The sequence below is a fragment of the Alosa alosa genome, chromosome 19 (genome assembly GCF_017589495.1).
Source record: "Alosa alosa isolate M-15738 ecotype Scorff River chromosome 19, AALO_Geno_1.1, whole genome shotgun sequence".
Taxonomy (NCBI): Eukaryota; Metazoa; Chordata; class Actinopteri; order Clupeiformes; family Clupeidae; genus Alosa; species Alosa alosa.
Window position 1 is genome coordinate 10,750,276 of NC_063207.1, and position 24,000 is coordinate 10,774,275.

Here is a 24,000-nt window from a genome sequence, read left to right on the forward strand (position 1 = left end):
ACACATTTAAACACGTGCATTGTACGCCTACTTATTTCCATAAGATGTCAAATATGGAAAAAAACAAGACTGTACACACACACACACCTATTCCCGACATATACAGCTCTAGAAAAAATTAAGAGACATTTTCTGATGTGACACTCGAATTAGTTATTAGACATATTCAAATTTGCAGTGGTCTCTTAATTTTGAATATGACCGTCAACTCATTAGAATGTCACTCGGCAACCATAGGATGACATCAGAAAAATGTGCAGTGGTCTCCTAATTTTTTCAACAGCTGTATATGTATACGAAGTCATACACAGGTTCTTAAAGACGTAAAGACACACAAAAACTTTTTTAAATGAAGAGAAAATCTGCTGCACTGACAAGCATATTAATTAATTTACATCTGTACATTTTAAATAACTTTAAAAAACATTAAAAACATTTGTGGATGCGCTCACCTTGAAGAGCCATGGGTCAGGATACGGAGGGGTGGGATGAGGTCTGGGGGAGGTGGGGAGGACTGGTTGTCCATGGAGATGCCCAGGTTGTCTCTGATCTGGAGACACAAACACACACACGAGCAGGGGGTCAGTACGCAAGCAACAATCCAAGATGCACCAATACCTACAGTATATGATACAACCCAACCCACCGATACACATAAGATGCAAACCATCAAAACACACAGTATATGCCACCCAACCCATGTAACCCTAGCCTGGAGCCAGCCCGAACTTAGCCCCACCCACAAGATTTGAGGTTGGGATCTTATGATCTTGTCTAGGCAACATTGAGTGTTTGTGACTCAGTGTGATACATTTGGCCATGTCATGTCTCTCATATTGAGGCAGTGGAGAGCTCACCTTGGCCAGGTTCTGCCACAGCTCACACAAGTAGTCAAACACCTGAGCGTGGATCTCGGGGTCTTTGATGGAGTTCACATCTCCCAGGATACCCAGCATCCTCCGCCACATCACTGTGGCGACATCCGAGTGCCAACCGGTCAGAGAGCCGCCGGCCATCACACTGCAGTCCTCATTGGGAAACTCACTCGTCTCTGAGAGAAGGAGAGAGAGAGAGAGAGAGAGAGAGACATTGGAAGGGAGGAAGGTCGAGACAGTATGAAGAGGAAGGGATAAGGCATAACGTCAGTGTCAACAGACTGATTTCTTGTGAAAACACAGCCATACACCACATCTTCCCTGTGCTTTTAATTGTGGTAAAAGTGGGTTCCCACTCTAAGTCAAATGTAAAATTCCATGACTTTCCCTGACAAAAGACTGAATTTCCATGACTTACTACAATGAATAATACAATATACCGACCAATTATTTCAGAGCAGCCGCGGAGTGTTCAAGAATCTTTTACTTTTGTAGAGCGGGAGATGAATAAAGGGGCATTGAATAACCAAAGCTGGGCTACTCAAGCAATCAGTAAAGCTTATAACCACATATACACCAGTTCTCTGTGGAAATATTTGTATTAATGTATTTTGGCAAGTAAATGTTAAACTGCTAACAACAAAATTCCCTGATATTCCTGTGACTTTCCCCAAAAAATGATAAAATTCCCTGACTTTCCATGTCTGGAATAGACTTTCCGAAATTCCATGATATTCCAGAAATTCCATGACCCGTGGGAACCCTTGTGTCAGCTACATACATCTTACTAATGTGAAACATTCAAAAGCAAATTAAACAGAGATCTCAGCCATTGGCCATACAAATAAATGTAAACATAAGTACATAAGTAAGGAATCAGAGTGTGTGTATGTGTGTGTGCGTGTGTTACCAAGGTCATCAGGAGTCTGCAGTACAGAGTGGTGGAGCTTCTCGTCTAGCTGCAGGTCCTTGTGTTCGGTGTGCTCGGCGGTGAGGGTGGCTGGGGAGGGCGTCTGCGAGCGGGAGCAGCCCAGGGAGTGCATAGGAGAGGCGCCCTCCGAGCCTGGATGGACACACACACCCACACACACACAATTTAACAATATAACCATTAAAGCTGATCAGAAATATTTATCTTATTTGTGATTCATTTTTTTTCATTTCATACTCGTGGTCTTATTTAGACTAAATAACTACCTAACTTCCAAAACAACATTCGATCATTTAGAGGCCTGGGACCACAAGGTCAATTCCTACCAAATCTCAACCTGTTAGAGAACAGAGAACAACTGTCTTTTGCGAAGGAACATAATGTGTGCATGTGTGTGTGTGCCTGACCTGTGATGGTGACGGTGTCGGCAGAGACACCCTGCTGGCTGCTGGTGTCCGAGTCGATGTGCAGCGTGGTGAGGCTGGACAGCTCCTGCTCCTCCGCCGTCTGGGGGATGCCGCCCAGACTGTCCCTGTCCAGGGAGCCGGCAGCTGCATCCGCCCCGAAACTGAAATCTAGCACACACACACACACCAATTTTATATATATACACACAAACAATTCTATTTCAGAGTGCTACGGTCTAGCCTTTGATAAAAACAGGGTGAAAAATGAGTCTGGTATATTCAATGTTACAGTAAAATCCAGTAATGTGCACCATTAGTTTGTTTGTTAGATCGATCAACTGGGAGATAGATAGATAGAGTGATAAATAGATAAAAAAAAAGATTGAGAGAGAAAGATAGATCAATAGATGAATCAACAGAATGATAGATCAATAAAATAATTTGATAATATTAGTAACGTTAGTGCTGCTTTTTTGAGCGCACCATATTTGGGCTTACACCTGAACGGTAGTTAGGCCAACTTACTATCAAACTTGCCGTCATACTGGAAGGCGTTAAAGGAGTCTGATTGGCTGTCAGAGCTGATGAGGTCACTGCCACTGGCACTGGCCGGTGAGGTCCACTCGGAAGGCACGCCAGGGTCGTCAGCGGGTCGCGTGGCGCTTGGCCGCGTCAGCAGCTCGGGCAGGTCTTTGGGGATCTCCAGACTGCCTGGACTACTGCCACGCCGAGTCATGCCCTGCTGACAGAGGGGACCGTTGATTACTGATGAGAGAGAGAGAGAGTGTGTGTGTGTGTGTGGCATAGATGGATGGGAGAGATGGTTTAATTTACTGATGAGGCAGTGAGACAGAAAGAACAGAGAGAGAGAGAGAGAGAGAGAGAGAAAATAAATAAATAAAAGGGTAAAGGGACAAAGTGGATGGTTGATATAGAGCTACCTGTAATGCAGGTGAATTTATATCAGTGAACTGTGTGTATGTAAGACAAATCTTTCTTAAGAAAATTGTAAAATGAGAGAGTGTATGTGTGTGTCTATGTGGGTGTGTGTGTGGGTGTGTGTGGGTGTGTGTGTGTGTGTGTGTGTGTGTGCGTGCGTGTTGGTGTGTGTGCGTGCGTCGGGCGGCGTTCTGAGTGCACCTGGTCAGGAGGACTCACAGAGTTGCCCCGGGGCGCTCGCAGGCGCTCCTGGATGAACTCGTCCATGAGGTCGCTGAAGTTGGGGTTGCTGTTGCTGTTGCTGCCCGCGTCACTCGACACCGGACGCATCTTCGGAGCTAGATCTTCTTTGTTGGCTGTGGTCACACACACACACACACAAAGCTCGAATTGAGTTCAAAACCCACATTCATGGCAGAAATCAATGTGCACAGACAATGGACACAACTAGTCTGAGCCTTAGCCTATTTCAATCTAATTTTTCTAAAGGTACAATATGTAAACTTTGTTGTAAAAAAATCCTTTATAACATTGTCAAAAACTTTCATGTTATGAATCAAAATAAATCATCATGGTAGAATTTTATTCATGACAACAAAATATTGCACACTGTACCTTTAATGTTGTAAAACTGTAAGCAGCCAAGCTATGATAATGAAAATTATGGTAATTCTAATTACCATATACAGCAAACTACTGATACTCTAATAAGACACAAAATAATTTCTACATTCTACTAATTTCTACTACCAGAACTGTGACAAAACTGAGAGTAAACAAATAATCTAGGTGTATGCAGAATAGAAAAGAAAACAAAAGTTGTATTTTTAATTAAAATACATAATGTTGCAAATTAATAGAAGTCAGCAGACTCCAACCACACAAGCGATGCAGGAGCTAAACGATACTATCGTCATGCAGTTCCCCAAAACAGAGAGAGTGAGATGAAAGAGAGAGAGAGAGAGAGAGAGAGAGAGAGAGAGAGAGAGAGAGAGAAGAAAGAAAGAAAGAAAGAAAGAAAGAAAGAAAGAAAGAAAGAAAGAAAGAAAGAGAGACATTGAAAGACAGAGTGTGACTGAAAAGCCGACCGGCGGCGGCCCCAGATCCCAAGTCCGCACAATAACGGCACTGCCCAGCCGTTGTGATGGTATATGTAGAGGGGGTGTTAGGGGAGGGTAGCAGCGTAGGCCAGGCCAGTCCAAATCCCAAAGCATGAGACGGCGAGGAGGTTAGAGGTTACTCTCCATTCGAAGGTCACTGTAGTTTGCACACAGACCACACAGTTAGAGGCATGAGCAGCAGGCCCAGGCATCCTTCCCAACCCACCGCCCCCTGCAGTCTAGCCACTGTCTCTGCTACCACCAGCCCTGTTAGTCTGACCCTCTGCCCAGGGCCACAGAGGCAGCCATGACCTAAAGACTCTGTTGCTGGAGGTTATCAGTTAGCAAAAATTCTCATTTTAAGGGGTTATGACTGCAAGCATTTTCAGGGTACCTCTAAACCACTGTTTTCATGGTGGTCAGATGGTAGTTTAAATGCATGTTATGCTTAAAGAGCATGTTTTAGCACAATCAGAACTAAGAGACAAACCCCTGAACCTTTCATGATTTCACTGAAAGACGAGAGACTAGATAGTTCAGTCCAATATTGTAAATGGACAGATCCATAACAAAACCTCTGCTGCCCCCTACTGGCACTTCAATTTACATGTATGCCACTTCAAGAAAACATAAAACACCACAGAATTAAATACAATTAGGATGTATTATCCTGACATTTTGGGTCAGAGGAAATAAACTCTTGAGCATGTGAGTAGATAGGCTGGTCTGCCTACTGTTGCAGATGTACCACAATGTGCGCAGGTCTTAAGAACCTATGCAGGTGTGTAATTATGTAAGTGAGAGTGCGCACGTGTGTGTGTGTGTGTGTGTGTGTGTGTGTGTGTGTGTATCAGAGAGAGACAGAGGATAGGCTGGGGGGAGGGCAGGCATGAGGCCGCATGCAGCATCCAGGGAAGGAGGGGGGAGGGAGCAGAGATTAAAATCCCCGAAGCTGGAGGAAGAGGAGCAGGAGGGGAGGAAGATGGCAGCCGTCCCAGGACAGAGGGCCCGTCGCAACTCCATGTTGCTGTTGTTTTTTGTTGTTTTCCAAAAGAAATACCAAAAAAAATGAGTAAAATAAACAAAAAAAAGCTTCAAGTCAATTCGCATTCAGCCATGAAAAAAAACTCAAAACCTGTTATTAAAAAAAAAAAAAAAGAAGAATTAAAAAAAAAAAAAAAAAAAAAAAAGAAAAAAACACAAGGCAGGAAAAATATGACAGGAGGAAAAACGGGCGCCATGTTGGCTCCGCGGTTGCTTTGTTTGCTGTGGTGCAGCGGATGCGGAGGGACTCCTCGGCTCTCCGGGTGCCTCACCTGGGGGCTTCCTTCCAAAATAGCCCATAACGGAAGCCACCAGGTCCAAGAGGGGCGCTGCCTGTGGCTGCGCTTTGGCCTGGCGTGGGCTGGGGGCAACATGGCCCTTGGGCTTATGGGAGAGGGCGTGCACCATTGACTTGTACACGCCGCCCAGCAGCGCCCCCTGGTGGTGATGCGGGTGGTGGCGCGAGGGGCTGCAGGCCGAGCCGGGCTCCTGGGAGCGCGAGCGCAAGCCGCGGGGTCGGAGGGCCGAGCGGCCCAACCTACCGCGTCTGAGACCGCTGCTGGCCGCCGGGCCCTCGCCCGAGACCTGAGCGGCGCCCCCTGTGGTCCCGGTGGAGTTACTGCTGCTGTTGTTGTTGCTGCTGCTGCTGCTGCTGCTGTGGCTGAAATGGCTGAGGCGTCTCAGACGCGTCTTCCAGTAGGCCTCCTTGGGGTCGAGGGGGTTGTGGAACTGCACCGATTCGGTGGACGGTCGGAAGCTGACGTGCACCCCGCTCCCACCTCCTCCTCCTCCACCTCCTCCTCCATCCCCCTCCGCTCCCGTGCCTGCGCGGGCCTGCTTCTTGGGCCCTACCCGGCCCAGCCGGAGCGAGGAGTGGAGCAGGTGGTGGTGTGTGTGTGTGAGGCGCGTGTGTGTGCGTGAGCGTGTGCGAGGGCGGCTGCTGCGTGATGGGCTCTCCCTCCGCCGTCTCGGTGGCGTTCTGTCTCTGCAGGCAGGCCTCCCTCCTGACGCCCTCCTCGCACCTCTCCTCCTCCTCCTCCTCCTCCTCCTCCTCCTGCTGCTGATGCTGTGGCTGCTGCTTCTGCATCTCCATCTCCTTCTCTAGGGCCTAATTTGGGACTACTACTCTCGGGGCCGAGGGGTGCCAGGCAGCTCCTGGGGCGACCTCCAGCGCCCAGTGCTCAGGCTGTCGTAGAAGCGAAGCTGGGGCCACTAACGCCCTCATCCTCCCCGGCCGAGCTCGCGCTCCCCCTAGCTCTCCTCTCCTCCAGCCTCAATCTCTCTCTCTCTGCCCCTGTCACTATCCCGCTCTCCATCCCTCCTCCTCCTCCTCCTCCCTCTATCCCCCTCTCTGGCCCTGCCTCCTCTGTGCTGTCGCTGGTCAGGAAGCCCGCCCCTGCCCAACTGTCTTCCCCCTGGCCGAAGTACTCCCTGAGCGAGCTCATGAGGTCATCCTCGCCGCCTTTGCCTACGTCTCCCACAATCCACTGGGCCCGATGCTGAGGGGCAGCGAGGGGGTCGCAAGTGAAGAGGGAGGGGGGTGCGGAGGAAGGGGCCGGGTGGCATAGCTGCTCGTAGATGCTGTGCCGCTCGGCGGCGTCCAGCGAGGGCACTCTGCTGCTGCCGCGGTTGCCGTCGCCGGCGGCAACGCACGAGGGCGGAGGGGTGCAGGAGAGTGGGGGGAGGTGCTGGTGCTGGTGGTGGGGGGAAGAGGAAAGGGACTGCAGGGGGGTCGGCTCGCCCCCCAAGCTGTGCGGTTGGGGGGCGGCGGGGGGCGTTTCTGGGACAACGGCACCCCTGGAGGTGGTGGCAGTGGTGGTAGTGGCAGTGGTGTTGGTGGCAGAGGGGGTGTGCAGTGGAGGGGGGCAGTTGGAGGGGTCGGGTCGGGGTCGGGGTGGGGGCAGGCACCTTTGGCGCGCTCTGCGATGAAGGGCTCCATGATGTCAGAGGCGCTGGAGCTGCGGGGGAGAGGTGGCAGAGCTCCGACGGCGCCACCGACACCGCTGCCCGGAGGGGTCAAGTCGGCCTCCACCGACGCGCCGAACACCTCGGAGCTGAGGGACACCGGCGCCGCGTCCTGGCTCTGGGAGCTGTGCCGCAAGCGGGGCCCTCGCGGGGCCAATGGGGGGTCCTCCATATCTGAGAGACCAGAGACAGACACAGACAGGGAGGGACAGACAGACAGACAGCAAGACAGACAGACAGACAGACAGCAAGACAGACACAAACAGGGAGACAGGGAGACAGACACAGACAGGGAGACAAACAGACAGACACAGACAGGGAGACAAACAGACACATCCACACATACAGATAAAAACATGATAGGAAAATCCCCATCCACCCACAGACATAGAGACAGGAGAGAAAGAGAGAGAGAGAGAGCGAGGAAAACACACATATCAACTGTTTTATACAAATACTAGCCAGGTTTTATACAAATACAACAAAGCAGTTGTATAATCCAACAGGGCTGAGATATCTGGATTCAATATAAGGTGCAGCGATATCCCACTCCGTATGACCGTGCCAATATCTACCAGACGCAGCCTATAGGTAAGGCAGCTCAGCCACACAGACATTCAGCTACGTGTGATTTAGAAGAGCTAGAATACCGCTGCACCCAATGCACTCACATGCAGATGCAACACACACATGCTTTACACATCAGTCGGCTACAGGAATAAAGCACCACACAAATGAATGAACATTCCTGAGGAGAATAATCAAATCATGGCAACAACTCTTGACAGTCTGATAACATTCCGAACTCTCAACCAGTTCAGTTGAAAGGAAGAAATGCATCCATATGGTGATGGCAAACAGTTTAAATGAAAACAGCAAGAAACAAAAAAGCACGTTCCTGGGAGGTAGCCGTTTCATAACGATGTGCAACGTGACTGAGCGGTATCAGTTATCTCTGACACAACGCAATGGACTACACACACGTGTGTGTGATCGCAATCACGGATCATGAGTGAAGTGTCAGAGGCTCAATAGAGTAGGACATCAAGTCTCTGTGCTAAGAGAAATGCCTTTGGTGAGGAGATATAGAAGGCAGAGAAGGACGCCAGAGAGGGAAACAGTAACGTCACACAGTAACACACATCGCAGAGCTACACACACACAAAGACGTGCAAGGCAAAATGCACGACTGAGGACTGGTAGGGGAACTATTTAAAAGGAACAAAAGAAAGGCCAAAGGGGAATTGAATAGAAGGACAGGTTTTGAAACATGCATATCACAAACACACACTATAGAGGTGAAGTGACAAGTTCTCATCAAAACCTAAGATTATTACTTAGTGCTAGTGTGCATCAAGCAAGGGAATAGGTATCGGAACGTCACATATTACCAACCGGTATTGTGTCACTTAATATTAATTTCTATACAAACCAACGGATTCTAACGAAATTGTGTCACACCAAGGCTGGCGCTATGTACAAAAAATTACATTTTTTGAGCTCCAGCTGGAATTTTGACAAACCGCTTGAGCTCGAGTGGAAATTCTCGAATTCTCGAGCTAACCGTTGATGTGCCGTGAGAAAGGTTGGGAATAGTCACCCACCAGCCCAGCACTAAACTCCGAGCGTGGTAAACAAAATCGGATATTTCAGGCAGTAAATGCCCCGGTAAGAACAAATCTACACACCTATGGCTACTGAAAAATGTAAGGTTCATTTATCAAATGTTATTTTGAAGTATTAAAAAACATTGTTGTTTTAGAATTTTCTAACAAAATGGTTGGTAATTAGCACGTTTACGATAATATAGTGCAGACACATTCACAACACAAGGAAGTGCAAGACACACACGCACACAGACACACACACAGTCAGAGGGTTTACATTAGGGGAGGAACGCAATCAAGTATTCACACACACACACACACACACACACACACACACACACACACACACACACACACAGTTGGGGCAGCAGGCTGGGGGTGTTTGGGCTGGGTTAGGTTAAGCTGGGTTATGGTTGGTTGGGGGTGGTGCAGGGTGCAGAGGGGTGGAGGCAGGCAGGCAGCAGAGGAGAGGAGGCGGCTCTACCTGACAGCTCATCTGCTAGGGGGGTGAGGACAGAGTCAGGCAGGAGAGGGTGGACAGGATGGATCAGGACAGGAGCACTTTTAGCGCTGCGGATAAACGACAAGCTGTCACCCGTGGAGCAGCTCCGCAGGGCTACAGCCAGACGCCACAGAGAAGAGAGAGAGAGAGAGAGAGAGAGAAGGATGGAGAGAGAGAAGGATGGAGGGAAGGGGAGAGATGGAGGTGAAGAGAGAATAAGAGGGAGAAACAGAACGGACAGGCAGAGAGAGAGAGAGAGAGAGAGAGAGAGAGAGAGAGAGAGAGAGACAGAGAATGCAGGAACAAGGTAGAGAGAGAAGGGATGGGTAAAGCAGGAGATCGGGCAAGAAACGGAAGGAATAGAGGGAAAGAGAAAGTGAAGGGAAAGAGGGAGAGGCAAAGAAGACAGAAGGTTAGGAAGAAAAGAGAGGAGGATGGGATAGAAAGAACAACAAAGGCGGTAGGGTAGACAGGGAATGAAGACAGAGCAGGTTGGATAGAACAAGGGCAGGGAGTGAGAGAGCCAGAGAGAGAGGGAGGGAGGGAGGGAAGGGTGTGGTGAAGTGAGAGAGCGAGAGAGAGAGAGAGAGAGAGAGAGAGAGAGGAGAGGGAGGGAGGGGGGGTGTGGTGAAGTGAGTGAGTCAGAGAAGAAGGGAAAAGGGAAAAGGAGGAGAGGTTTGGGTTTCCAGCAGACAGCAGTGACTAGTTAGAAAAGGAAGACTCAAGGTAGCAGGAGAGGAGTGGAGACTCTGTGCTGGGATTGTCCAATCCGCTACCAGCTGTGTGGTGTCCATGGTGCGCGCAGAACAGGGGTATTATAGGGAGCTTATTGTGAGAGGGACGGTGTGCATAAGACTCCACTGCAGTCCCATGGCCTTAAAGCAACAGTTTAGCCAAAATCAAGTTAACAATGACTTTCTACTAACAGGCTATTCTTTCATTAATCCAATACATGTCCGACACAAAACAATGTCTTTCTGCTTTCCTTGGTTAAATTGTATATAACAAATAATACAAGTCTTAGAACACAATCTAGCCAGAAATTCAATGCCAACTTGATCTGGGCTGAACTAGTCTCCTGCAAGGAAATGTGCATCTTTTAAAAACAGTGTACTCATTAGCAAAACAAAATGGTAAAACACAACCGTCTATACATGAACTGCATCTGTCGGTTTAAAACATTCCAATCTACAAGTAATAGGAACGTTTGCATGGAAACATAGCCATCAGGCTATTCTGCAATGACAGCTGAAAAGTGTGTTATGCTTGTGGCACTATCCAAGTCATGATCTACAACAGTGGAGAGGTATTAAGTCAAAATGTTGAGGCATGTTACACTACTGATTTCCCACAGTAAAGCATTCCACAGTGAGCACTGTGCTTCGGAAAGAGCACCATAAGAAGCCTCGTTCCACAGGAGAATGGATAGCACACTCTTGCACATTACTCTTGCAATAAAAACACATTACTTTTCATTTTTATCAAGATGCTTGATTATTAAAACACCTTGAAGCTCTCAGCTAACATCTCACCACACAAATGAATATGATTGTCATTAAAAATGTACTTAATAACTTAATTAATTGTCCTATCAAAGTGTTATTAACAAAAAGCAAATTCATTACTTACATGAATTCAGTTATAAAATTGTGCACAAACTATTCACTTAATGTATTCATTACATATAGTAGCAGTCATAGATTCATATATATATATATATATATATATATATACACACACTGACAATATATATATCTATGAGTAGCAGTTATCAATGCTGTTCTTGAAGTTCTCTCCCCATCCCTACTCTGAGTCCATGTGATTAAAGTTAGTGGTATTAAAATGTTCTAAAACTCCAAATGTTCTGTTCCAAATGCAGAGCAGCAGAGAAGAACCAAGAACCACTATGCATTATAGCATACAGATGTATACTACATAGAACTGGTCAAGGAAAAACTAGAACTTAGACTTAGAATCTATATGCTGTGTGTGTCCACTGCAGGTGTCCAACCACTCACCCACGGTCTTCTGCCGCACGATGCTGCGGGCCTTCTCGATGCCGGGCGACCCAGCTGTGGTGGCACTGCGCTGGCGCATGGCGGCCTGACCCGGCGGGTCACGACTCCAGCCCCTAGAGAAGGAGCGGTCCACCGCCATCTTGTGGCCCTCGTTAATGCCACCTAGAGGGTGAGAATCACACAAATGGAAGGTCTCAATCCACTGGATGGATGGAGGGATGGATGGATAGATGGATAGATGGATAGATACTTTATTGATCCCAAGGGGAAATTCAAGGTCTCAGTAGCATACAGACATTACACACAACATTCACTAACAGCAGAAATAGTAATTAAAAGTGTATAATCTAAACATTTTTTTTTTTAAAAACACAAGTAAGCAATAAGGACAGTAGAAGATAAAGAATATACTAAAATACAAAATAACACTAAATCTAAATAAAGTCTAAAACAGTAACCACATAGTGGGTGATTTAGCATGAGACGCTTGCAATGACTGAGGCAGGGACTGAGCCTGTTATTCTCTGTGCATAGTAAGGTAAGGTGCTCTGTGAGTCAGACCAGCAGTGCAAGAATAAAGTCTAGAGACCAGCATAAAATAAATATGGACATATAAGAGAGTAGGCAAGTAATATAAAGAAAACTATAGATAAAAAAAAACTATATATATATATATATATATATATATAGTAATATATATATATATATATATATATATAATATATATGTGGGATGGAGGGATGGAGGGAGGGTTATGCATATGTGCTAATATAGCACGCAAAAAGTGAAGCAGTAAGACAGTGGTAAAAAAGTGGCTAGTGGACAGACAGTACACAAACATGGAGAGGCAGACAGACTATGCGGAGAAGTCTATCTCTCCTCTTCCCTTAAGTGAAGCATTGAACAGTTCAATGGCCCTGGGGACAGGTGGGTTTGTGAAAAGGGCAAATAATATGATCACACAAAAAAGTGTCCAGCTTAGCAGATGAATTTGTTCAGCTTGCTCCACAGAAACCTAATTTTGTTTACATAATTAGATTGTGATTCAAAAATAATGCTAATTTGGTAATTAGATCCATCTGTGAGTAGAACATACTGAAACAACAGAAGAATGAAGAATGTTTCACCTCTGACACAGGTGAAATAGTGCAGAGTATTTCAAAACAACTCCGAATGGACAGGATCAGGCCATTTGAGATTTCTCATTCACAATAATCCTACATTTCCCATCATGCCCTGCTCCCTCCCTGACCTTTGCCCTTGTGCTTCTTCTGCTTCTGCTCGCTGAGTTTGTCCAGGGGCAACTCGTTGAGGTCCAGGCTGTAGAGGTGGCGTGCCAGCACCTTGGTGAGCGTCTCCATGGTGAGCGACCACTCAGTGACCAGCTCCTCCCAGCAGGTGAGCGAGGATAGAACGGCCAGCAGGTCATCCCACAGCTCGCGCGAGATGTACACATTCAGGTTCCCTTTGATCCACGCCACGATCAGAGTCTGAACACGCCAGAAACAAAACAACACAGAGACATCTGAATGCATGATAGCAATGCAAAGCATCATAAAATATACACAGCACAGTAAGATACTATGGATATAAGCATCTTCATCATTATGGTGATTCGAGCAATGCTGTTTGAGCAAAATGTATCCGAGGATTCAAGATATGATTTTTCTTATTATAAATCATATATTAATTCAGGATGAAAAGAGATCCTACTTTAAGTGAGCCTATGGCACTGCCGTTTCTGTTAGTCTATGCTTTAGCAATTCCCCTAGTAGTGTGACCACTATATATGATTTTACAATAAGTACACTCTTGGCAGGATTTCAACTTTCAACCGCAGCATTCTTGAACTGGTCATCCGATTGCGTTATAAGCTTGATCTGGGAGTGAAAATGTACAGTTGGTAGGAAGTAAAGAGAAGACTGTGAGACGGCACCTGGAAGATGGCCCCTGCTAGCCGGCCAGAGAGAGTGGGATTCTTCCTGCCGGACGGCGTGACAGAGGGGGCTCTCTTCATCACACACTCTGTTACCCGGAGCAACACCAATAAGATCTGCTCCCTATGTGCAAAACAGCAACAGAGAGAGAGAAAAAAAAAAGAGAGCAGAGAAAGGCATGAAAGTTCATAGCATTGTTTCACATAATTTTAAGAAAAGCATAATTCGTGATGTGGGGTATTAGTCATTCAGCAACCTGAACTTAAAAACATGACAGGAATTTGGCTCTGGAAAATGTTAATTGTGTTTCAAGATGCATTAGAGCACTTAACTGCAAAACACTGTAGCAAACAACAAAGCTTTTAAAAGTTTAATCACAAGCCAGTAAAGATGGATTCTGTGACCTTCTTTGCACTTCTTGTCATTAAGGAATTGGGAAGCTGGGTGACCCCTTTTTAGCCAGTAGCATGGTGAAGATGGACACATACATGGTCTTTGTAGTCTATTGTACACAATTCTAATATTCTAACGGAGCGCTGCATTACCATGTCTTCTGGTCCATGGTCTCGTGCATGACGAGGCTGCGGTAGATGTTGAGCACGCGCTTGCACATGTCCACATGCTCCTCTAGCAATACCTTCAGCTCGTTAGCCGGCTCCAGAAGAAACACGTTAGACGAGTTAGTGATGAAGACCTGAGAGAAAGGAGAAAGGGAGGGAAGGAGAGACAGAGTGAGACAATTTGTAGTTTTTAATTTACGAAAGTGTATGGTATTTAAACATGAAATGTGATAGATCGTATTTTGTGTGATAGTGTGTGACTGCAAAATATGTGCTCTAAGCGATGTTGGGTACTTCTGTTGACGTTCAACCAAAGAGAGATAGCTCACTACTCCCTCCTCCTCCCTCCCGTGCAATTAAAACTCTCCTAAACACGCATCTCCTCGGTGATTGGCTGAAACAGTTTTTATGTTTTTATGGTCCAGGTTGGACCAAGTTGTTTTTGTTGCCGTTTTTGGAGCCTGGGCTGTCCATAGAGACCGTGTTTTTTTTACAGTGTATTTAGGGCACAGGCAGTGTGTGTGTGTGTGTGATACTGTGTGTGTGTGTGTGTGTGTGTGTGTGTGTGTGTGTACCTGCAGTGTCGACTGCACACCAGCGTGGACGCTGTACTCCAGCATATTGCTCTGGGAACTCCTGCACCAGCTCGAAGTCCTGCTGTGACTGGACACCTTCATTGACCTCTCCTACGACATAGGGAGGGGGGAGAGAGAGAGTGAGTGAGTGAGTGAGTAAGAGTGAGTGAGTGAGTGAGTGAGAGTGTGAGAGAGAGAAGGAAAGAAAGAAAAGGAGAAGAGTGAAAGAAAGATTTCTCATCTATTTATCTGCTACCACTTCCAACAAAATGGGGAATCCATTGGAACCAGAAACATTATAAATTTGACATTCAGTGACAAAGTGACAGAGACAAAGTGTCTGAGCGTATGGATTTTGGCAGGTCTAAAAAGTACTTTCGCTGGCACGTAAAGTGTGCCCAGTGCCCACCTCTTCGTCCTTGTCTGTGCCGTCGCTGGCGGAGTCGGCGTGAGTCCGGTGGTCCTCCTCAGGCTCCCTCATGAACACGGGCTTGTCCTCCAGGGAGATCCACTCTTGGTAGACGCGCACCACCTTACGCATGGCCGCCGCCTCGCACATGGGCAACAGGAACGCCTGCAGAGCACAGCACAGCACGCCACAACGCCAAGATCAGCAATGCGGCTCCATCACGAGAAAACAATAAAAACAGCACAGGGGATGAGATGCAGCTTTACAGAAACGTATATGTCAAATAGATACTGAGGATGGATGTATACATCAGTATGAAACTTGTAGTATGTAGTAGGGCTACAGTAACTTATATAATATTGACATAAAAACAAAGACATATGATTTATATAGTGTTCCAATGAACCATGCATACTGATAGATCATGTTCTGATTATGTGTGGCCATCAGGAAAACAAGTGCACCGATTTGGTGCATTTAGAGTTAACATCATTACACACTTATCATAGACTTTTGAGTAATTACTGTGTTAAAGTACACTACAAATACTTCCTATTGAGTGGGAGAGTTCCCTAAACAGTCTATGGGAGTAAATGTCAGAACTCTGTGTGATTTGTGTCGAGACTGAGGCGCTTCTGTAAAACGGCAACATCTATTGTGTGCAACTTCCTCAGTGAAATGGTGAACTTCCTCCCTTTCTCCTGTTTCAAGTGAAATCTGCCGGGTACTTGTCCTCTGTGCTACACAGTTCCGACGCAACGTTGAGTGCTCCTCTATTGTGGCCCTGTAAATCTGCCTGATATCATGGCCTCAATGAGCGGACAGCTCATCCCAACACACCAAATACTGCAGCTACGTGCTAATCTATCACTCCTCTGCTACATCTGTGGTAATGGTTTCTTTTTATTTCACATGTATCTGAGACAGACGGTGCATGTTAATAAGCCTCACTGTTCACATGTCAGAATAGCTAATTAATAGCCTACTGGTCATCGGTCTTCCTTTGCTCTAAAAGGGCTCCCTCATCTTAGCTTCTACAACTTAGAACTTCCACAAGTTCTTCAGGAGCACCTAGTGAGTTAGATATTAGAAAGCTAGATACCGCATTGTCAGTCAAGTTCTATTAGGTGGCATTGTAAACACGGCTGCCATATTGCTGGGGGCAACACCTTTACTGTCTATGGGCAACACTTGCAGCCAATCAGAGACACCTGTCTGATTTCCAGTCAGAGTCACATGCTCCTCCACTGGCCTCCAGTGATTGTTGCCCCCACCAAGATGGCGTCGCTATTTACGTACGTTCTGGAGCCCAATGAGGTATCTAGCTTTCTTATATCTATGGTGAGTTCCACCTTATGAATATGAGCTCAAAATCATCCAACAGAACAGAACACAGAACAGGTCCCTACAGAGGGCTATCTAATTGTCCATGGCTGGTGTCTGTTCCGCATAGTACGGTCCGGCCGTGACACACACCTGTCGGAAGATCTCAGTGATGAAGTTGACGTTGGTGCGCGAGGAGCAGAGGACGCGGCGCACCACCTCGATGTCGGTCAGGTGCTCCTCGTCCACACTGCACAGGCTAGACGAGCTGGGCTCGCGTTCAGTCAGCGTGCTCGTGTTGGAGTGCGACTGCTCGGGTTCCGCACCGCCACCCAGCCCTCCGCCGCCCATACCACCGTCCAGCGAGTCGGGACCCCGGGGGCCGCCACTGTCCTCGCTCCGCGCAGCCAGACCTGCTGCTGCTCTCTATGTGGGGGCACATGAAGGCAGGGGGGTTACTAGAAGTGCCTTTTAAAGTACCAGCTTTTTAAATGTGTAACTCGCATAAATGCGAATAACATGTTTCCATTTCACTTTTGCAAAACGTCTGAAAAACTACCTTATGCAGTTTATACTTTTTTTAAAAAATTTTTTTTATTCAAGTGTTTTAATTACTGATTTTTCATAATTTAGATTTGAGCATTTTCAGGGTTAATGGAAACCTGCGTAGTGTAGATTCATGTGTGTGAGAGAAAGAGAGAGACAGACAGACAGACAGACAGACAAAGAGAAAGAGAGAGAGAGGAGAGTCTGTGTCTGTGTGTGTGTGTGTGTGTGTGTGTGTGTGTGTGTGTCAGGGTGAGAGACAGAGTGTAAATGAGCAAGAGAGAAAGTAATAGAGAAATATTGACTTTGTAAAGCCCACACTGGGCCTAAGGACACTAGAGAGGATTGGTGAGTGCATGTCTGTGGGAGTTTGTAATTGAGCTTGGGCCTTTTTAAAATTCAGGACCATTCTCTGTGCCAGTATCGCCGCCGGTTTGTACCTTCACATGAAACTGCCACCCCCTCACCTCCACACACTTACTGTACATCTCTCTCAAACACACACACACACACACACCTTACTTCAATCTTAAGCAAGGCTGTGAACAGCAACAGTGGGTGTGATGGAGCAGCTGTTGCATCACTGCCTGAGAAACGATAATCCCAGGTCTGGTGTGTGAATGCTGCAAGACTCTATCGCTTTAGATAAAAGCACTTGCTAAATACCACTCCCATTACTTTACTTTTCACCTCTCTTATTTATTGATACATTTTTATTTATTTATTTAATAATGACTATAGTAGTTGCTTGGCACCAAGAGAGAGTTGTTATTTCGCTCTCCTCCTGCTCCCATGTTGTGAGAATGACAAAGTATCTATCTATCTATCTATCTATCTATCCATCTGTCCTCTGCTTCCACTGTGGTGCATCATGTGTTACCTGGATGTTCTTTGGCACGTTCTCCCCCTCCACGCCGGGGATGAGGGTGGCGGCATTGGTGCGCGGCTCCAGCCAGAAGGACACCAGCCAGCGGATGAAGATGACGCGGGCGTTCAGGAAGCTCTCCTTGGTGCAGTACACCGCCTCGTTGGTGTCCGGGTCCCGCTTCACCACCGTGTAGTAAGGCTTTGGTCTCAGGGAGGGTACCTCTGTCCAAGGGAGGTGCGCACACACCCAGACACACAGACGCACACACACACACACACACACACACAGACACACACACACACACAAATCAGGTACATAGCACAGAAATAAAAGCCAACAATCCAATATTGTGCATCCATTATCAGTATCAGAGGCTGATAGGCATCAAGGGACTGCTTGCACTTGGAGCTGTATAAATCATTCTGCAGGGTTACTTTCTGGGAGATGAGGAGGTATGCTTGATACAAGAATAAATGCTGAATAGCCTTCAGGCAGCCTGCGCTATTTTTGACTTGCAACACTTTCTCACAAGGTTTTGCCCAATAAGCAACTCCCTAGGGTGTACAGTAGGCTGCCCCACAGCCTACACCCTCTGAAGGGAGCTGTCGTCTTACCCAGGATGGGGTTGTACAGGCTGGTCTCCTTGGAGAAGTTGGGGAAGATGTGGGGCAGGTAGTACTTCTTGAAGTTGGCGAAGAGGAAGGCGAAGCCCTTCTCATGGTTCTCCTTGTAGCGCCACTCCAGGCTCTTAGCCTGCAAACAACACGAGAGGCCCAGACCAGAACAGACGATACAAGAGGTGAGGGATAGAGAGGAGGAGAGGAAAGAAGAGAAGAGGAACAATGGTCTTTATTTAACAGATGAGACTGGACACAGCGCTTGTTTTGTTCCTTTTTTCCTCTCTCTCTCTCTCTCTCTCTCTCCCTCTTTTATCTCTAGCCCTCTCTGCTTGTCCTCTACTCCCTCGCTTGCTTGTTGAGGAGGTTGAATAACAACAACAGACAAGGCAGTGCATGGTGCATTTGTCTGAAGCAGCCCAGGGGAGCTGTGCCATGTGCTGTGTTAGTGTGTGATAGTGTGTGGGTGTGTGTGAGTGATAGTGTGGGTGTGTGTGAGTGTTTGCGACTTTGTCTGCACGCAAATGCATCAAAAGCAGCAACAGCAGCACTTTGCAGACACCAATACCCATGAGGGATGCATCCAGAGCCATCGTCCTGATCGTTATGGGGTCGTCTGATTCAAGCTTTTGATACTCAATCGGCACCCAATCCTCAGAAAGAACTCACACCTGACTGAATGTAGCACTGGCCACACGTATATATGAACCAAGCAAACCAATGTGAAAATTGCCTTGAGGCTTCTTACAGAAGTGGAGCCAAATCAGACCACCCCCTTCCCCCCTCACCCCAGATGCATCTGACACCAAAGCCACGGAAGGGTTCACCACAAGATCGGCCTGGTCGGAGAGCGGGTGGGTGGGTGGGTGGGTGGGGTGGGGGGGTCCAGCTGAGGGCACCAGCACCATCCAGCGGTAGAGCAGCAGCAGCAACAACAGCAACCAGCGGAAGGACCAGCAGCAGTGTTAGAGGTGTGGGCAGGGCAGGGCAGGGCAGGGCAGTGCAGTGCAGGGCGGGGAGGGAGAGGAGGAGTACCTGGTTTACCATGTATTTCAGCAGGGCCTCCAGGAAGTAGCCCAGTCAGGTCCTCCTGGGCCTTATCGCCCGACTGCGGGGGAACCAGTGGCGTGATCTCCTCGGGACCCACTTTGAGAGGGCAAAAAAAAAAAAAAAAAAAAAAAGAGTGTGTGAGGCAGATTGTTGCCCTCTTGCTCTGTGACAGATGTGCACCAGGTGTGTATGGAATGTCTGCAATGTTTGGAACTAGAAGTAAAAGAGTAGATCAAGAGAATAAAAACATTAACCATTAACATTAACTAATCACAACTGACTGATTGGGCTGATTGGGACTGTAACTGTGTGATAGCTGAGTGCTGGAATGTGTGTGATGTGTGATATTGACCACACTGTACACACAGGGATGGGATAACGAGGATGCTAAGTGCTTGTGTGTGTGTGTGTGTGTGAGAGAGAGAGAGAGAGAGAGAGAGCGAGACAGAGATAAACACTCTAATGCAGACAGAGTGGCGGGCCACTGAGCTCGTTGAGTGATTGAATATGTGTGTTTGATACATACTCTCCAGAAGGCAGAGTGGTGATTAATGAGGTTACTGAATGCTTGTGTGCATATCTATGTATATATGTAGTGAGTGTGTGAGGGCGTGCTGTGTATTTGTGTGCGTGTGTGTGTGTGTGTGTGTGATACATACTCTCCTGCAGGCAGAGCGGCGGGCTGATGAGGTTGTCGAGTGTGCGGGGCCCGTGTTCCGACTGGGGTGCGGGGAAGCCGGGGATGAGACAGGCAAAGATCCACAGCTGCTCCGGCAGGGCGTTGGTCTGCAGCGCCTGCATCCACAGCAGGAAGAGACGCACGCCCTCCCGACGGATCTGTGTGTGTGTGTGTGTGTGTGTGTGTGTGTGTGTGTGTGTGTGTGTGTGTGTGTGAGAGAGTGAAAGGTTAAGAGGTCAGTTACACCAAAACACTACATGGACTCACCACAGCGCTCAAACCACCCGATATTACACCCAAAGTATTTTTACATCCTCAACATTTATCTGCCAACTTTAACCACATGAAAATAGAGAAGTTCACCTACACTGCTCTCACACTCACACACTAATAAAGTATGAGAACATGCCATTTCCCTAATCTAACCCATCACTGGAGAATGAGTGAAAGGTTTAATGACAACTAAAATGCATTTTTAAGAAAATACTAAACAATCGATATATCCCCTGTCTAGTAGGATGAAAAGGCTTGAAAACGTAGCATTGGGCTCACCTTTAAGGAATTTCCTGTGTGTAACAGCTTCTTGAGAATAAGACCTGGGAGGGTAAAAACACACACACACACAGACACAGACACAGACACAGACACAGACACAGACACAGACACAGACACACACACACACAAATGATTCACTGTTCAACACGCTCCCAAATCACACCAACAAAGCTTCCCTGAAAACTCACTATATTCACTTGTCACACACACCACCCACACTACTGTTGCATCTCCATATCAGTGGTGTCAGAGTTCTCGGTCAGCCCTGGGTCAGTCTTAGCCCCAGGGCCTTGGCACTCTCTGGCTTTCTCTCGGTGGTCTTTGTATCCATCTGAGCATAGCCTTTAGCACAGGGGAAAAGGAGAGACCACCACCAAGCAAAACCTATGTGTGTGTGTGTGTGTGTGTGTGTGTGCATGTGTGTGTGTGTGTGTGTGTGTATATGTGTATATGTGTATATGTGTGTGTGTGTGTGTGTGTGTGTGTGTGTGTGTGTGTGTGTGCGCGTGTTTGCATGTGTGCATGTGTGTATGTGTGTATGTGTGTGTGTGTGTGTGTGCGTGTGTGTGCGTTTGTGTGTGTGTGTGTGGTCATCAGCCTAAACTTAAATGGCTGGTGGTCTGTGGATATGTGCAGCCAACAGCTAAGTATATACTACAGTATAACCAGCTATATGCCACTATGCTTTACTTATTCCATGGAATAAGCCAACTTTCTACTCTTCCAGTAGCATTCACTTCTTTTAAAATACTTATATACTGTACAATCAAGGGGATCCTCATTTTGTTACCGATGCTGTGAAACTGCCATCGTTGGTGGATGCGCTCCGGTAGAAGTTGCAGGATTTTCTGCACAAAGGAGAGAGAGAGGCGGTGTAGGCAAAGCAGCAAGACATGAACATACAAGAAAATATGTCAACATAATTACAACTATAAACTCCAATATTTCTACTATCAGGGTCATTACAGCAGATTACTGTCTACACTCTGGGTGAGATCATGTCTGGCTTCAGGAGGTGTTGTGATGAAACCAACGCTAACTGCTACCTGCTATCCGTGACTCAGTGGGATTACAGTAGAAACCTGGGCGAGGTGAGCAACACCTGTTTTTCTGGACCTATTCTTCCTCTTGGAAAGGAGTGTGCCCAACCTACACTACTGTGCCTGTGTGTGCCTGTGTGTTTGAGAGAGAATGAGGTGATACTGACCTCATCAATACATGGACACGGAAACTACCTTGGCGTATACACAAACACAGATAGGAAACCAACAGGAGGGCCTGTGCAAACTAACCCCAAGGCTCTACAATCATTTGTGTCTAGCCTAAACACTAAAAATTCTGCACCAATGTGGAGTATCATCTGTGTTTGTGTGTGTGTGTGTGTGTCTTAAGGACTGAGTAGGAGTCCTCACCTCAAATATGAAAAGAATGGAGTCCAGCTCTTCCCTTTGCGATTTGTGACCTGATGAAAAATATTTTTTTCCAGTTTAGACATAAATATTTACATTAAAACATAGACTCACACTCACATCCCTCTGACACACACACACACACACACACGCTAAGCCATCTACTAGGGTGCACACATAACATGCATCGGTTTTCTCCAAACACACATCAAACGCTGGATTGGAATGCAAAACTTAAACTGCGAGTAATCTTTCACACACAGTGAAATAGCACACATGCGCACACACGCGTGCACACACACACACACACACACACACACACACACACACACACACACACACACACACAGGGGACAGGAGCATGGCAGATAATTCCGGGATGAAAGAGCGGGCTATTTTGGGAACAAAGCCACCTTGGTTTGATACGCCTGGATCCACAGTGCCCAAAAACCAGAGAAGACAAGCTGCTAGTTGACAGAGAAACAGAGAAAAGAAAGAAAGAAAGAAAGAAAGAGAGATAGAAAGGGAGAGAGAGACCGAGAGCACAGTGGCACAGTCTCCATTCTGAGGTAAACACTGAGGACGAGGAGTGGGGAGACGGTAGAGAAGGCCATTCAGGAGACTCGCCGAACCACAGGAAACACTTAGCCTTGGACCAGACGGCACGGCCAGGCTGTGTCACAGGTCACTCTCTACCGCTGACCATGGCAGCCGAGAGCAGAAGAGGCACTGGGCGTCTACTTTAGAGGACGTCCAGGCTGGAGAGGTTTGAGGTTGGGGGCGGGGGTTTGGTTGTGGGTTGTTGTGGTAGCGCCCTCAACAAACTTCCTCTTTGTAGCCAGACAATTATCTCTTGTCACTGCACAACTAGGCCCTTCAGAAGGCCGCCTTTAACTTCGGCTTAAATGGAGGGGGGGGGAGGAAGGGGGACCAAAAGCTAATTCCGCACTCTACAGCTCTCCAGATAGCATTTTTTAAATGCATTCATTTTGGGAATGTTTTTTGGCCACAAAGTCCGGCTGCGGTTAATGGAGGCAGCTTTCTGCGGGAGCTGCATGCATTGCCTCAGCATGATCTGCAGCGAGCTCCATGGTCCATCTCTTGCAAACTCAATGGGTTGCATCAGCTTCAGCAAAATCTTTGTGCACTAAAATGGCTGTAGACGCAAAGGGCCAGGAGCGGTGCAAGGCTGACGTGACATTTGCTCTGGTTTTGCTGCATCTGTTTATACCAACAAAAAAAACATGCCAAATTTGCACTTTGGGTTAAGGGCGCCTGCTGTCCACCCTGCCCTTCAGACCTACCTTTCTGTTTCAGGTTGACCTCGATGGTGACAAAGTTCTCAAAAAAGACATAGTAGATGTGGGAGTAGTTCTGGTCAAAGAAGTGCTTCAGGTCCACAGACTCCGCATTCTCTGAGAGAGCCGAGAGAGAGAGAGAGAGAGAGCGAGGTAGAGGGAGATTGATTACACTTCAAATACATGCTAATAGGCTACATACTAATCTAAAACCAGCTTTAGGTTTTCATACTAATAATGAGTATCACCATCATGCAGATAAACCCCTGTGTCTGGATCAGCTATGCCACTCCCTGAGTGTCTAAGCTGTTCAGCACTGATTTAACAAATGAGCAAGTGAAGCAAACCAAATCCAAAAGGCTGTTGCCACATCAGATTTAACCTCTGTGCTGCAAGATCACACAATCGCACAATCATGTTTATTACACACACACATGCACACACACGTACACACACACACAGTACACACTACTTGTGACCACATCAGTGTGTCCTTGTCATGAGAGAAAAGGGCATCTGGACTGTGAAGTGTTTGCACTGGGCCGGCACAGGAGAAGAAGTGTCTGACTCCTATTAGGGTGGTAATACTGTAGCAGCCTACCGGTTTGCGGACACCGTATATAGTGTAGGGGCAGTCTGGACCATCACAGGCCATGTACTACTACCGTGATCATGTGGGAGTGATGTGATCACACAAACAATTAAGTTAACATTAAGAGAACCAGAGTCCCTCCCAAGTTTCCTCCACAACTGCCTCGTCACTTCCTACCTCAGTTTTTAACCCTT

The 24,000-nt window shown here is 47.1% G+C and overlaps 1 protein-coding gene across 1 annotated transcript in view; it reads right to left on the minus strand.

Annotated features, from left to right (window-relative positions):
- ralgapa1 (Ral GTPase activating protein catalytic subunit alpha 1) overlaps positions 1-24,000 on the minus strand; it is an 80,200-nt gene that overhangs the window by 49,887 nt on the left and 6,313 nt on the right. The window contains 26 exon segments of the mRNA XM_048228325.1: positions 453-469; positions 472-550; positions 858-1,051; positions 1,786-1,938; positions 2,214-2,381; positions 2,739-2,955; positions 3,372-3,508; positions 5,569-6,144; positions 6,510-7,076; positions 7,205-7,435; positions 11,389-11,550; positions 12,641-12,878; positions 13,325-13,448; positions 13,871-14,019; positions 14,461-14,571; positions 14,870-15,034; positions 16,346-16,618; positions 17,619-17,827; positions 18,221-18,359; positions 19,259-19,300; positions 19,302-19,369; positions 19,933-20,110; positions 20,505-20,548; positions 21,298-21,355; positions 21,920-21,969; positions 23,221-23,331. Coding sequence (XP_048084282.1) covers positions 453-469; positions 472-550; positions 858-1,051; positions 1,786-1,938; positions 2,214-2,381; positions 2,739-2,955; positions 3,372-3,508; positions 5,569-6,144; positions 6,510-7,076; positions 7,205-7,435; positions 11,389-11,550; positions 12,641-12,878; positions 13,325-13,448; positions 13,871-14,019; positions 14,461-14,571; positions 14,870-15,034; positions 16,346-16,618; positions 17,619-17,827; positions 18,221-18,359; positions 19,259-19,300; positions 19,302-19,369; positions 19,933-20,110; positions 20,505-20,548; positions 21,298-21,355; positions 21,920-21,969; positions 23,221-23,331 — 4,460 coding nt within the window.